Source organism: Bubalus bubalis, chromosome 15 (assembly GCF_019923935.1).
Source record: "Bubalus bubalis isolate 160015118507 breed Murrah chromosome 15, NDDB_SH_1, whole genome shotgun sequence".
In the NCBI taxonomy this organism is placed as follows: Eukaryota; Metazoa; Chordata; class Mammalia; order Artiodactyla; family Bovidae; genus Bubalus; species Bubalus bubalis.
Genome location: NC_059171.1, coordinates 50080128 through 50094668, shown reverse-complemented (window position 1 = coordinate 50094668; position 14541 = coordinate 50080128). Strand labels below are relative to the sequence as shown.

The following is a 14541-nucleotide window of genomic DNA, read 5'->3' as shown; positions in this document are numbered from 1 at the left end:
ATATCTACTACTGTGGGCAAGAATCCCTTAGAAGAAATGGAGTAGCCCTCATAGTCAACAAAAGAGTCCAAAATGCAGTATTTGGATATAGTCTCAAAAATGACAGAATGGTCTCTGTTCGTTTCCAAGGCAAACCATTCGGTATCACAGTAATCCTCGACCAGTAATGCTGAAGAAGCTGAAGTTGAACAGTTCTATGAAGACCTACAAGACCTTCTAGCACTAACACCCAGAAAAGATGTCTTCTTCATCATAGGGGACTGGAATACAAAAGTAGGAAGTCAAGATACCTACAGTAAAAGGCAAATTTGGCTTTGTCGTACAAAATAAAGCAGGGCAAAGGCTAATAGAGTTTTGCCAAGAGAACTTACTGTTCATAGCAAACACCTTCTTCCAACTACATAAGAGAAGACTCTACACATGGACATTACCGGATGGTCAACACCGAAATCAGATTAATTATATTCTTTGCAGCCAAAGATTAAGAAGCTCTATACAATCAGCAAAAACAAGACTGGAAGCTGACTGTCGCTCAGATCATGAACTCCTTATTGCCAAATTCAGACTTAAATTGAAGAAAATAGGGATAACCACTAGACCTTTCAGGTATGACCTAAATCAAATCCCTAACGATTATACAGTGGAATTGACAAACAGATTCAAGGGATTAGATCTGAAGACAGACTGCCTGAAGAACTATGGACGGAGGTTCATGACAGTGTACAGGAGGCAGTGTTCAAGGCCATCCCCAAGAAAAAGAAATGCAAAAAGGCAAAATGATTGTCTGCAGAGGCCTTACAAATAGCTGAGGAAAGAAGAGAAGCTAAAAGCAAAGGAGAAAAGGAAAGATATATCCATTTGATTTCAGAGTTCCAAAGAATAGCAAGGAGAGGAATGCCAGGGAAGTATCAGTGTAATGCCACAGAGTAAGTTCTGTGCCAGGCACCTGTGTGGATGACAGCGAGAAAACAAGAAAATAGGATTTGGGAAGAGAAATGGAGGGTTATGAGGATGGTGTAGAAGATGGGACTTTTTTTTTTTTTTTGCCAGGACCTTGGAAGTGTTTGAAAGGAAGAAGAAAAATAACCTCAAGTCCAAAAACTTTCCAGTCTCTGAGTGGGAGGGAGCTGAACCGTGTGTGAGAGGATTACTGGAGGGGCCTGGAAGGCAGGATGTGGGCCATTGTGACTTCCAGGCTCTGACTCCTGAGGAACAAATGATTTGGATGGTCCATTGGTGCAGAAAATGTCCGCACAATACGTTCAGCTCACAAATGTATGAGCATTTCCTTTTAAACCATAGGGAAGGAAAATTGTGAAGAGTTTTGGGGAAAAAGCGGGGGTGGGGGGGGAGATAGTAAATGAGAATCCTGCTATAGTTGTTACTACTCATTTAAACTGTACATGTTTTCATTGATATTTATTTTGGATCCTAACTTGCCCTGTTATTTTACTGAAAATAAAAAGTCCCCATGAATTTTATAGGCATTTCTATTTCCCATTGAATTGAGTAATCACTTTTCTGTTCTCCTTACCATGGAGTATTTTATTAATAGTTTGGGTGCTTTTGGTTGCAAGCAAAAGATTGCTGTTACTCACAGGAACATGACAATACTTTGGCTCTCGTAGCAGTAACTTCTGCGGGCAGAGAAGTGCTTCCTCTAAAGCCAGCAAGTCTGGTTTTCTACCTGCCGCCCACTGTCATTTGTGGAATGGGACTGTCATGCTTGGATTCAGTCACTTCGGGTTGTCCTGAGAACCTGGATCAGGTTTTCGGTGGTTCCCAGAATTGTGTGGGAGGGGAGCGGACCTCCAGACAGAATGGGTGCTCTGCCAGCCGGGTGGGTGGGAAAGGGCAGCTCTCCACCAGTGTTCTCAACGTGGAGAGAAAATACTATGTTCCCATAGAATTTTTTTTCCAACTTGCCTCACTATTGCATTTACACATTTATTTACAGATGCTGTTCTCAAACATTGAGGATATCCTTGCAGTACATAAAGAATTCTTAAAGGTCGTGGAAGAGTGCTTACATCCAGAACCTAACGCTCAGCAAGAAGTGGGAACCTGCTTTCTTCAGTTTGTAGGATCAATTTCTGTTTATTTTAAAAGCTTTTCCCCCTAGCATTTAAGGTTTCCCTTTTGGCAAAGTAGTATGTGGGAATTCAGCGTTAGAAGTAAAATCTGACACCAAAAAAAAAGTTTGGGGTCTTTTAAGGCCAGTGAAATCTTCCACTTAGAGCCAGAAAAGGGGAGGGGGCCTCTCATCATCCATTTTATTCAGTGCAGAATAAACAGGCTTTTCTTTTTTCCCAACGAGTTAGTTTTTCGCATCCGCTGTAGCTTTGAATTCTAATGAATATTCAGGCTGTCCATAATGAATGGATTTTTATGTTACTCTCAAACATGGAGCATTTCTCTTTTGAGGCAGAAAATCCTCACTCTTATAATGGTGTGATGAGCCTTGTGTTAGTCAAAATGTTCTCTTGTTCATTGACTTCTGACAAACCTGGAGATGAACAGACCTGGTCCCTCAAGGTACACACACGCTTGCATCTGAATTTTTCTCAGAGGCTTGTACGGAGCAGTGCAGAAGAAGAACAAGCCAGTCAGGACTCAGTTGTTTCAAATTGTATGTCATGCTTGTATGATTGTTTGCATTTCTTTACACATGATAGCTGAAATTATTTATGCAGTCGATTTGCAAGGTAAGAAGCCACCTGTATAGTGAAAATTGTTTTCAGAACTAAAGGGCATTCATACGGACAAAAGAAAAGTAGTGCTTCTATTTCTATCATTCTCCTGTTGCTAATTTTCAGAATACCCGTTGAAATCCATCTATATATCAAAATGCTATACGATTAGTGTTCTGTTTAAAAATTTTGTCATTGAAATCCATTTTCATTTATTTTTTTTATTTCTAGTTAGTCTTTTATAAAGTAATGATGGGTAGTTTCTAGATCTATATATGTAGTGAGCAGACTCTGTACATGTTATTTTAAGTATCAGAAAATATTCCGTAAAAATAATTCTATGAAAGAGAGAGACTCCTTGAGTATAGGGAGATGACACTTTCCTTGGGTACAACTCTAAGTCACGTGTGTTTGTGTCCACTTAATCCAGACTGTTCCCCTTCATGAAGGAATGCAGATCTCCTGCCAGCTGGAGTGGTTGCTGGGTTACTGAGTCCTGGGTTGCACATGGGAATCTTGCTCCCTGACATCCATTTCCTCAGTAACACACTATGAATCTGTCAGCCACGAATTTAGCTGAACTATTTCTGAAGTTTGTTTTCTTCTGGTTCATACCATCTCTTGAAATAAAGTCATTCAATCAATTTTCTGCTGGCTGTATAAAGTAGCACTCAGTGTTTCTAAATGCATGTCTTAGAAATTTCAGAGGACACACTTCTCTTCTACTCTTTGATCACTACCTTTTCTGTGTCTTCCTCTTTTATTTGGATCACTTTGATAGATATTAATCATTGTCACTTGTAGAAAACCTTATAAATGGAAGAGAGCTTAGAGATCAGGGTGGTGTGACATTTCTCCTTTTAGGAAAGTATCCTTTCTGTAGCACCTGTGAAGATTGTTCATCTTGCTTTTACTTGATCACTTTTAGTGATAACTCTAATTGTTGGAAAAATCGCTATATTAATCCAAAATCTGCCTGTCACTGCCCATCATGGCCTTTGCAGTTTGCACCCAGTGGTCCTAGTTTTGTGTTTCAGAGCTACAAAGATTTATAAATCCTTTATGATAAGTATGACAGCTATTTGAAAGTAGCTGCACTTCCTTACTAGAGAAGGCAGCGGCACCCCACTCCAGGACTCTTGCCTGGAAAATCCCATGGACGGAGGAGCCTGGTGGGCTGCAGTCCATGCGGTCGCTAAGAGTCGGACACGACTGAGCAACTTCACTTTTCACTTTCATGCATTGGAGAAGGAAATGGCAACCCACTCCATTGTTCTTGCCTGGAGAATCCCAGGGACAGGGGAGCCTGGTGGGTTGCTGTCTATGGGGTCTCACAGAGTCGGACACGACTGAAGCGACTTAGCAGCAGCAGAAGCAGCAGCACTTCCTTACTTTTATATGCAAACAAGTATCTTTCTCTGAGATGACCTTTCAGATGTAACATCTTCAAGGTCTGTCATTATCTTAGTTGCTTGTTGCTGAATATCATTTACTTTGTCAATGCCCCTTTTAAACTGTCCAGATTGGTGCATGTGACCTGCAGGGCACTATGTCCTATTCCTCTGTGATCTGACACATGCCTTTCCTTCCACCAAAATACATTCTTCCCTCTCCCTGCTGGGGAATTGTAGATTCATCTCCCTGCTCTTGCCTGGATATGATATCTTTTCTAAAGCTGTAACTGAACCCTCCCAGTAAAGCTAAATGCTCTCTTGTCTGTAATCTGCTACCACTTGGTTCATTTACTTTTTTGTGTGTACATCATATTGGATTGTAATGAATATAACTCTGTCCCCTTCCTAGATCCATCCCCTTCATGGATCAGAAAAAAATAAACATATTCCTATATACACACAGTATGGCTCTTGAAATGTAGTAAACACTTAATGAAGTTTGTTCGTAAACATCACCTTTCATGTTTCAAAATGGCTAATAAAATGACTCTAATGTATTCTTGAATTTACAGAAAGACAAGTTTCGCATCTATGATGAATATTGTAGTAATCATGAGAAGGCACAGAAATTGCTCTTTGAACTTAACAAAATAAGAACAATCCGGACATTTCTTTTGGTAAGTATATATTTATGTGTCACCATATGCTGTTATTTGTTGATAGGTCCACTGAGAGTCAAGGAATAGCATCAGGGTAGTATTAGAACTGCTTGTGTGACATCTGTTTTTAACATATCCCTGCTACGGAGCTAGAGAGTCCTTTGAGAAATGTAAGAAGTGAGACTGTAAATCAACTGTACTTCACTAAATGCATATAGTAATAAATTGAGTTGGCTGAAAAGTTTATTAAGTGTTTTCTGTTATATGGAAAAACCTGAATGAACTTTTTCGCCAGTCTGATATATACTCTTAAAATCACACACACACACACACACACACACAAATGAAATGAATGAATGAAATGAAAAGAAGTGAGAGTTGGGAGAAGCTTGTTCATGGAGAAACACTGCCATGCCCTCTCCTGGTTGACGAGTTATGAGACCACAGGTTCTTAGTGAGAGAAGATGTTTATGCCCGAGTTCACCATTGCTTTTATATCCCTCCAGTCTCTAGAGTTTCATTTACTGCTGCTTAGAGAGCTCTAAGTAGGGCAGTGACAGGAAGGAAACACTTCATGGGGATGGTAGAAAAGAATTTTCAAGACTGACCTTTCTCCTACATATATTCTTTATTCATTGTTCATAAAAAGAGAAAAATCTGTGTTTAATTTCTTTAGGATAGTACAAAAAAATGCATACTTTGGCAGTTACTTAAACATCATAATTGCCAGTGAAAACCTCACTGTAAATAGAATTCAGTGATATTTAGCAAGCTGTGGAGTGGAGAGGCCATCTCCACCATCCGGTTTTAGAGCCTGGATCAGTTCATTTAAACTGAAAAATAGAATGCCTGTTTACAACTCATTTCCACTCCCACTGTTAGCTCCAGGAAATCACCGATTTGCTCTCCATCCCTCTAGGTTTGCCTTTTCTGGAGATTTCATATAAATGGAATATAATACAATACTATCTTTTAATGCCTGGCTTCTTTTGCTGACTAAAATGATTTTGAGGTTCATCCTTATTATAACATGTATCCATACTCCATTCATTGTTATTGCTGAATAATATTCCATTGTGTTTTGTTTATCCATTTGCCAGTTTATGAATAATGGGTCAATGATTGACTGTGGTAATGGTGGGCCTTGAAGATCCTTGAAGTCATTTCGGAGAGAAAGATTTTTCTTAGTAAAGTCAGGATATGCCCAGTTTGGGCAGTTCTAAAGAATACTATTATGAATATTCATGTACAAGTCTGCGTGTGGATATACATTTTCATTCTCTTGGGTAAATACTTAGAGTAGAATTGCTGAAACAGTGAGTTTATGATCAGGTCTTTTCTTTTTTTAATAAATGCATCTTAACTTAGGAAGTCCTATTTCCCGAGGCTGGTTATCATTTTTTTGTTTGTTTTGTTTTTAGTAACTTGCCTGGATTGAATTTGAGAATCTGTGTCTTTTGTATACGCAGCTGCTGCCCCCGTCTTCACTCAGTTTTTGTTTTATAACTTAGTTTTTCCCTTTAGGCGTCACTCCTCTGACTTTTTAACTTAGTGGTCAGTTGGGAATTTGTCAGAGGTAAACTGAACATCACGATGCATCTGATTTCTGGATCTGTGTGGGAGTGTGGGGGGACACATTCACAGAGCAGGCAGTTTCCAACTCAGACCTGGGTTTTTCTTCTTAAGGGGCCATCATCTCATTTCTTCTCTGCACGTACACAGGCTGACGTTTGCCCCAAGCAGGACCGGAGTCTCGGGCTAGCATAATTGTGAGCGTGCCCATTTTTCGTAGGCAGTGTGCTACGTTGCCAGCACTCCTGGGTGTGGGATTTTTGCCCTCTGCGGTCCCCTCTGATAGCTGGTTTCCAGTGCTACTGTGACCGGGCCACCATGCAGGATGAGCTGAGGATGACCCTGGTTGGCGGGGGTGGAGAAGAGGGGGAAGAAAGGGAAGAGCCCAGGCAAGAATGCCACCAAGTCCTCTGTTCTTACCTGAAGTTCAGCAGTTTTTCGTGAATAAACACTTCTAAATTTGTTGACTTTAGTTGATTTCTAGAGTCCTGAAATTGTTGTCCCCCCCTGCCCCCACAATTTGGTTTAGTATAACCGTTGTTTTGGGCTTCCCTGGTTGCTCAATGGTAAAAGAATCCTCCTGCAATGCAGGAGACACAGGAGATGGTTTGATCCCTGGGTCAGGAAGATCCTCTGGAGGAGGGCATGGCAACCCACTCCAGTATTCTTGCCTGGAGAATCCCATGGACAGAGGGGCCTGGAGGGCTACAGTCCATAGGGTTGCAAAGAGTTGGACATGGCTGAAACGACTTAGCATGCACACACGCATCAGTTGTTTGGGGGAAGAGAATTTACTGATCTCTTCTCTCTGGCATGGCCAGAGGAAGTTCCTGCACCTTTGGACTAATGGGGCTCCCTGTGAAGTCTCAGAACTCTGCTGTACCCCTCAGGGCACTCTGTTCTCAGCAGAGCTGGGTCTCCGCTACATATCCCAAGTCCCAGATGCTGCTGGTAGGAAGACCCTGGCTTTGATAGTTCTTGCCTTGGCACTAAGTGGACACTAATTATCTGGATAACTTTAGGAAATTCATTACATCTCTGGTGTCCTTTTCCTTACTCATTAAATAGGGATAATAGCAATCACCCTTTGGAAAACATTAAGGGTTTACAGATATGGGATGATGATGTTATAATTTTGGGTACTTGCATATGCCATCACCTGAGTAAGTTTTTAGGATTGGTGGACTCTCTGGGAGCTTATTTAGGAAATATATATATATGTTCTGTCTACATAAGTAGAGAGGTGACTCTCACAAGCCAGTCTAATAAGGACCTACTGTACAGCTCAGGGAACTCCACTCAGTTCTCTGTAATGACCTATATGGGAAAAGAATCTGAAAAAGAGTGGATCTGTGTATATGTATGATGGATTCACTTTGCTGTGCAGCAGGAACTAACACAACATTGTAAATCAGCTATACTCCAATAAAAAGTTTAAAAAGAAATAAAATGACAACCAACCTCAGCTGTTAAGAAGGGAGTTTGTAGTCAATGTAGGACTAATGGATAAGAAAATAAAAGCAGGTTGCTGCTACTTAATCACTCAGTTGTGTCTGACTCTCTGTGGCCCCATGGACTGTAGTCCACCAGGCTCCCCTGTCCATGGAATTCTCCAGAAAAGAATACTGGAGCAGGTTGCCATTTCCTACTCCAGGGTGTCTTCCTGACCCAGAGATCAAACACACGTCTCTTGTGTCTCCTTCATTGGCAAGTGAATTATTTACCACTGAGCCACCTGGGAAGCCCCAGTAGCAAGTTAGACAGTCATGAGTTGCTTAGGGTGCTTTAGCCCGGGGCTAGGTACAGGGGGTGGCTGCATGTATAAGGAGTGCTCACTCTATGGAAACACCGAAACATCACTGGAAGTAGAATGGTATGTAGATATGTTATTAATACATAGGATTCCTCTGGGGATAGTACCATAACAGGTGGAAAGAGTTATTTTGATGACCTGATTGCAAGAGGGGTTGAAACCCCTTAGAACAGGTTTGAATGGGACACTTATTTGCTGCTCTGTCTAAGGTTGCTGGTGAAGTGCAAGTCACGGAACTGGTTTTGCCCAGTTGGCTGCACAGATTGGAGCTGAACTCTGTTGCTCAAGGCAGTGGGGGCTGGAGGGGTGGGGGTGGGGTGGCATTGTTCTGCTTCCATCACTGTTCCTTTTATCTCCTTTCCTGCTCAGCACTCAGTCTCTCCTCTTGCTGAATGTAAGACTGTATTTTAAAAGATAGTGGTATACAGGTTATTAAGTTATCAGTATTGAGGAGCCCTTTTCTTCCTTTGTTGAATATTTATTATCTGCTTTCTCTGTGCCAGTCACCGTGATAGGTGCTGCAGAAACAGGTTTTGACATCAGTTTCAAAACTATTTTTTAGGGAATGCCCTGGCAGTCCAGTGGTTAGGAATTGGCATTTTCACTGCCAGGGCCCAGGTTTAATCCCTGGTTAGGGAACTAAGATCTCATGAGTCTTGTGGCACAGCCAAAAAAAGTTTGTAAAAATTTTTAAAATTAAAACCCTTGTTTTTTTTAAATTTTTTATATTGTCGCTGCAGCTTAAACACAGAATAAAGATGAAGTGCTTAAGAGGATCAAGTCTTTATCAGCATCAATTCTCTTGACTGTCACTTTTAGTAAACGGAAGCTGCTCCCATTTCATTTCAGTGTGATTGTTGGCTTTGAGTTTTCTTCTTTCATCTTGCCTCTGTGGAGATCATGTCTGACCTCCTTCTCTGAGACTGGCTGGCCAGTGTCATTGGTGAGGTATTACAGCTCAAAGTGGCTTAGAGATCACTGGATTAAAACTGGCCTGTTTAACAGAGAGGAAAATTAGAACCTTGAAATTGGTCCAGGTTGCATCACTTGCCAATGGCAGGGCATGGGGAGAACCCAGTCATCTTCAGGCCTGACCTTCTGCATCACTACACAACCTTTCCCTAAGCATGATGTATATATGCACGTGTGCATCTGTTTATTCATCCATCAGCACATCCATCCCTCCATCCATCCACTTATCCATCTCTCCATTAATTCATCCCTCCATCTCTGTTTATTTCTTTTTCTCAGCACATCTGTCCATCCACTCAACATCTCTCCATTAATTCATTCCTCCATCTTTTACTTTCTGTCTTCTTCCTCAGACTTCATATTCAGTTGGATATATGTGAATTCATTTTCAAGATAAAGACACAAAACACAGGTCTCTAAACTGAAATGCAAAATTATTTCCTTTCTCTCCTGTAAATTTTATTTGTAACTAAATGTGCTTTTCTCGGGCTTCCCCAGTGGCTCAGTGGTAAAGAATCTGACTGCAACGCAGGAGATGTGAGTTCAATCCCTGGGTCGGGAAGATCCTCTGGAGGAGGGTATGATAACCCACTCCAGCATTCTTGCCTAGAGAATCCCACGGACAGAAGGGCCTGGTGTACTACAGTCCATGGGGTCACAAAGAGTCAGACATGACTGAGCACGTACACCACATGCATTTCTCAGAGACAGAAGTTATATAGAGACATGCTTTCACAAGTTTTCAACAGAAAAGTTTATGAGAGAATCAGGCTTGAAAATATAATTCGTTGTCTGTATTTCCACCCCAGAACTGCATGCTGCTCGGAGGACGGAAGAACACAGATGTCCCTCTGGAAGGATACTTGGTAACGCCAATACAAAGAATATGCAAATACCCTCTACTTTTGAAGGTACTTTATGTGTTTTCTTCATTGTTGCATTTCTCTTGTATCTGTATATTTTTGCTGATGATCTTTTTAAAAATAAAAATTTTCTTTTAAATAGTCTGACATTCTAAAGAAAAAACAAATACAGTTATTGGGAAAAAATAGCTATTTTGTCACTAATTTATATAGAGAGTAGGGAACAAATGTCTGGGAATAGAGACTTTTTGTGCTCTTCATAAAAAAAAAAATACTTGTTTGAGTTACCTTTAGTATAAACACATTAGTTCCAAGATAAATCCCATTAAGTACATTATGACCAGTTTATATAGCACTTTATTTTGTCTTCAGTAAACCTGCTGTTGTGATTTTTTTTCCTTTCCTCAACCATTGTTGACTTCTTGATGCTAATAAAGTTAAGGCTAAGTTATATAATTTCAGAGCCTGGTTTTTTCGGTCATTATTACAGGTAATGGAGTGGGTCACATGGGATAATAAATGATAGAACATGGAAAGACAGTTATAAGAAAACTCTGCCTCTGGAAGACAGGAAATGCCTATGATCGTAGATCCATGGCCTCATTACAAATGATCAAAAGTTGTATTATGGAAAACACATTGTAATGTACTAAATATTGTTCATAATATAAGCATATTGAATAGATTAGAATAGCAGTTCTGGAAAGGAATTTTTTTGGAAATGTGGCATCGGAATAGTCAGTTGGGGGTAGTGGTTGAGCATCTGAGTTCTGAGTTCAAGTCCTACGCCTTCTGCTTACTAGCTGCATGAGTGAGATTGTAATCTGACCTCTTAAAGGCATGGGTTTCATGTATGAAACAGAAATAATGATGATGATATGAAATTATAATAAATACCTAAAAGAATGTGTGTTTGTATATCTATGTATACATATATGTATATATGTATATCTATGTATACATAGATATACATACATATGTATTCATATACATAAAGGAGTACCTAATAATTGATTAAGCTATTTTATACAAATCATTTAGCATAGTATGCACTCCATAAATGTTAGCCGTTATTATTCATGTGTATTTGATTCTGATTTATTTTAATAAATTAACTACTTCTTAGTATCTAAATTAAAAAACAAACTCAGAAATGCTATGGATATATTAACTTGCATTCTTAATTGATTTACTTTTTGAGAAATAGATGTTATGAATTTGAACTAAAAATACATTTTTTCATTATAGTTTTTGTCAGTTGCATACATTAGATTTCAATGAAAATTTTCTTTGAGAAGGATTTCTTATTAAAAGAAAACAAGTGTAAATCGCTTGGTTAGCTCACATAGAGAGAAGCTAGCACAGGGATGTCCAGGTCTGAGGAACTGTGGCACCGTCTTCAAGGAGTAGACAGCGTTGACACAGATGTGACTCCCATCTTTCTGGTAGTCCCTTCTTACCTCTGATTTGGTGACAAATTTGCATGCATTCTCATCACTCCTCTTATTCCTACTCCTGGTTTTGGAATCCCGAGGATTTGTTTTAAGAATCAGAAGGGATGGTGATATTAAAAGAAAGATATCAAGTCATGTGGTTGTTCTAAATCAACTCATTTCTGACCAAGGATGACCTCAGGTGGCCTCAGAGATAGGAACATGGACATATCCTTGCTTTAGGAAGAAAGGTCAATTCAGAGCATCTACAAGTCATGGAGAAATGACATCTCTTTGCTTTTTGAAAAATTATCTTCACAGATAAACAGGAAAAAACTACTTGTGCAGTATATATATTGGTATTGATATTTTTCTCCTTTGTACCATCAACTGAAAAACAGAGCTGGTATTCTGTTTAATTTGGGATGGTTTTTATTTATTCATTAGAAAACATTAGGAGATTAGGCAGCGTTTTAAAGAAAAGATACCTTGGTCTTATTTGTAGAACTTGAAATGACTGGGTTGGCCAACCAGCACAGGGTTCCTAGCCAGTAACTGACAGATTATTACTGGTCATTTCTTTTGCTGTCTCACAGTATCTAAATTCATGTCTCAACTCCAGAGATCTCACTTGGCACAGGCCCATGGGAGCCCCCAATTGTAGCCTGTAGACTGCCTTCACCACTTCACATAATTTACAAGTAACTCTAAGACTTGAGGGTTTCTGGAGAAGCCTGCATCTCTCTTTTGTGGATTTGTGATCCAGCATAACTTTTTAAACCTGACCTTGGCAGTGATGTAATGTGGATCCTTTTGGTGCTGGTTCTGTCAAACAGAGTGTGAATATTTTGAATGCAGGGTCAAAGTTGATGGCAGAATTTTCAACAATAAAGAACATCAAGAGAGCATAACAACTGCATATTTTCCCACTGTGTTAAGAATTTAGAAAATTCTCTTCAAGATTTACCTCCGGATTTCTCTAATTGTGTTAGTTACATGATGATGGCAACGGTCGTAAGGAAACAAATGACTAATTAAAAAGCAGTGTGGTCACAGCTGTCTAGACAGTGGGTGAAGATGTTTAATTTTGTGCTTCTAAATAAGACCTTTTATAAGATTAAAGATTACTCTAGTTCTGATATCCTGAATGGAAAAAAAAAATAAAAACAAAAAAGGAAAAAGCTATTGAAGGGTGTATAGAATTCATTGTAGAGAATAAACTGAGAGAGAAACAACCAAGTTGTTGGCAAAAACAGCATAAATTGCTCCTTTAATGATGGGGTATTGCAGAATTTATAAATTACTTGTTTTTCTAGAATATAAGACATTTTAAAAATTTGCTTTGTTTATGACACTTTTTTATAGTTTCTCAAAAAGTGTTAGAAAGTAAGGGACTTAAATTATTTTTTAAATTATAGGATATTTTCGTTTGATGGTTTACCATTCTTTTTTTTTTTTTTCTTTTTCTTGCAGTGTAAGTTTTCTTTTTTTTTTAATTTTATTTTATTTTTAAATTTTACATAATTGTATTAGTTTTGGAATCAACATATAAAGAAGTCCTCATTTTGGAGCTCAAGTCAAACATAAAAATTATAAAAACTTATAAATCATATTAAAAAATTACATGCTGTAGGTGAGATATTTGATAGTTTGAAAGGAGATATCTAATTTAGTTTTTAAAAACAACTTCATTTTAAGGGAAAATTTAAAGTGACTCTGGGGTATGTAGGTGCTGACACTTACTTGTTCAGTGCTTTTTTCTGGGTCTTGATCTTGGTGGAGTTTGTGATGTCACTTCTGAAAGTGGCTCTCACGATCCTTGCAGTTTTCATTTCCTGATCAGTCTGAACCTGCTGTCCCAGAAAGCTGAAGATCAAAGGGCGATTTGTTTTTTGTGTATAAACAGGAGTTGCTTAAGCGGACTCCAAGGAAACACAGTGACTATGCAGCACTCATGGAAGCTCTCCAAGCCATGAAAGCCGTCTGTTCCAACATCAACGAGGCCAAGAGACAGATGGAAAAGCTGGAAGTTTTAGAGGAGTGGCAGTCTCATATTGAAGGCTGGGAGGTACAGTCATCGGACTCAACAATTGATCTTAAAATAGTTTTGTTATGTCTTATGCTGTGCGTAGTATTACTGGCATTGGATGGAACCGAACCATAAATGGTCCTTTTTCTAAACAATGGTAGAGGCTCTAACTAGTTCCAAAAAGTGCTGTCATTATTCTTTTTAAATATCTTTAGAGGGGTGGTTAATTGACTTAACTTCAACCTGAAAGCTTTGCGGTAGAGCTGATCACAATGGTGTATGTATATCATAAACTTTGATAGCTCAGTGTTTGTGCAGTGTGATAATCTTTTCTCCAGTCTTAACTTCGGTTAGTTGCCCATAACCATAGCCTGAGTCCTGGAGAGAGAAAGATTCCAAACCTGTGCTCTGATATTATTATTTTCAGACTCTAAACTAGGTATTTCATGGTGAATGTTATTCTATTTCATCTCTCTAAATTTGAATTTTGAAGATGAAGGAGCTGGCTGTGACATGATTTTTAAGGTGCACTCAAGATGAAAAATTTTATGGTTTCATGATTCACTAAAGAAAGATTTTTTGAAATGACAAAAAATCCAATGAAGAGTGATATTCAGAATCTGTAATATGTTTGCAACTATAGTAATTTTGATTGTCAGTTCATGCAGTTGGAGCTCTGTATTACTTTGTGTGCTTAGTCGCTCAGTTGTGTCTGACTCTTTGTGACCTCATGGACTATAGCCCACCAGGCTCCTCTGTTCATGGGATTTTCCGTGCAAGAATACTGGAGTGGATAACCATTCCTTTCTCCAGGGGATCTTTACTACCCAGGGATCAAACGTGGGTCTCCTGCATTGCAGATGGATTCTTTACCATCTGAGCCACCAAGGAGAGCCCATATATTACTTTAGCACTGTAATAAACTATAATAAACTGGGCTTTCCTGGTGGTTCAGTGGTAAGAATCTGCCTGCCAATGTAAAAGACATAGGAGACGCAGGTTTGATCCCTGGTTTGGGAAGATCCCCTGGAGAAGGGAGTGGCTACCCACTCCAGTATTCTTGCCTGGTGCATTTCATGGACAGAGGAGCCTGCTGGGCTACAGTCCCTGGGGTTG

The 14541-nt window shown here is 39.3% G+C and overlaps 1 protein-coding gene across 2 annotated transcripts in view; it reads left to right on the top strand.

Moving 5' to 3' along the window:
- PREX2 (phosphatidylinositol-3,4,5-trisphosphate dependent Rac exchange factor 2) overlaps positions 1-14541 on the top strand; it is a 298802-nt gene that overhangs the window by 73298 nt on the left and 210963 nt on the right. For both annotated transcript variants that reach the window (XM_006061194.4, XM_045162805.1), the window contains exons 3-6: positions 1958-2080; positions 4657-4761; positions 9910-10011; positions 13303-13464. In XM_006061194.4, the coding sequence (XP_006061256.2) occupies positions 1958-2080; positions 4657-4761; positions 9910-10011; positions 13303-13464 (492 nt within the window). The remainder of the gene's footprint in view (positions 1-1957; positions 2081-4656; positions 4762-9909; positions 10012-13302; positions 13465-14541) is intronic.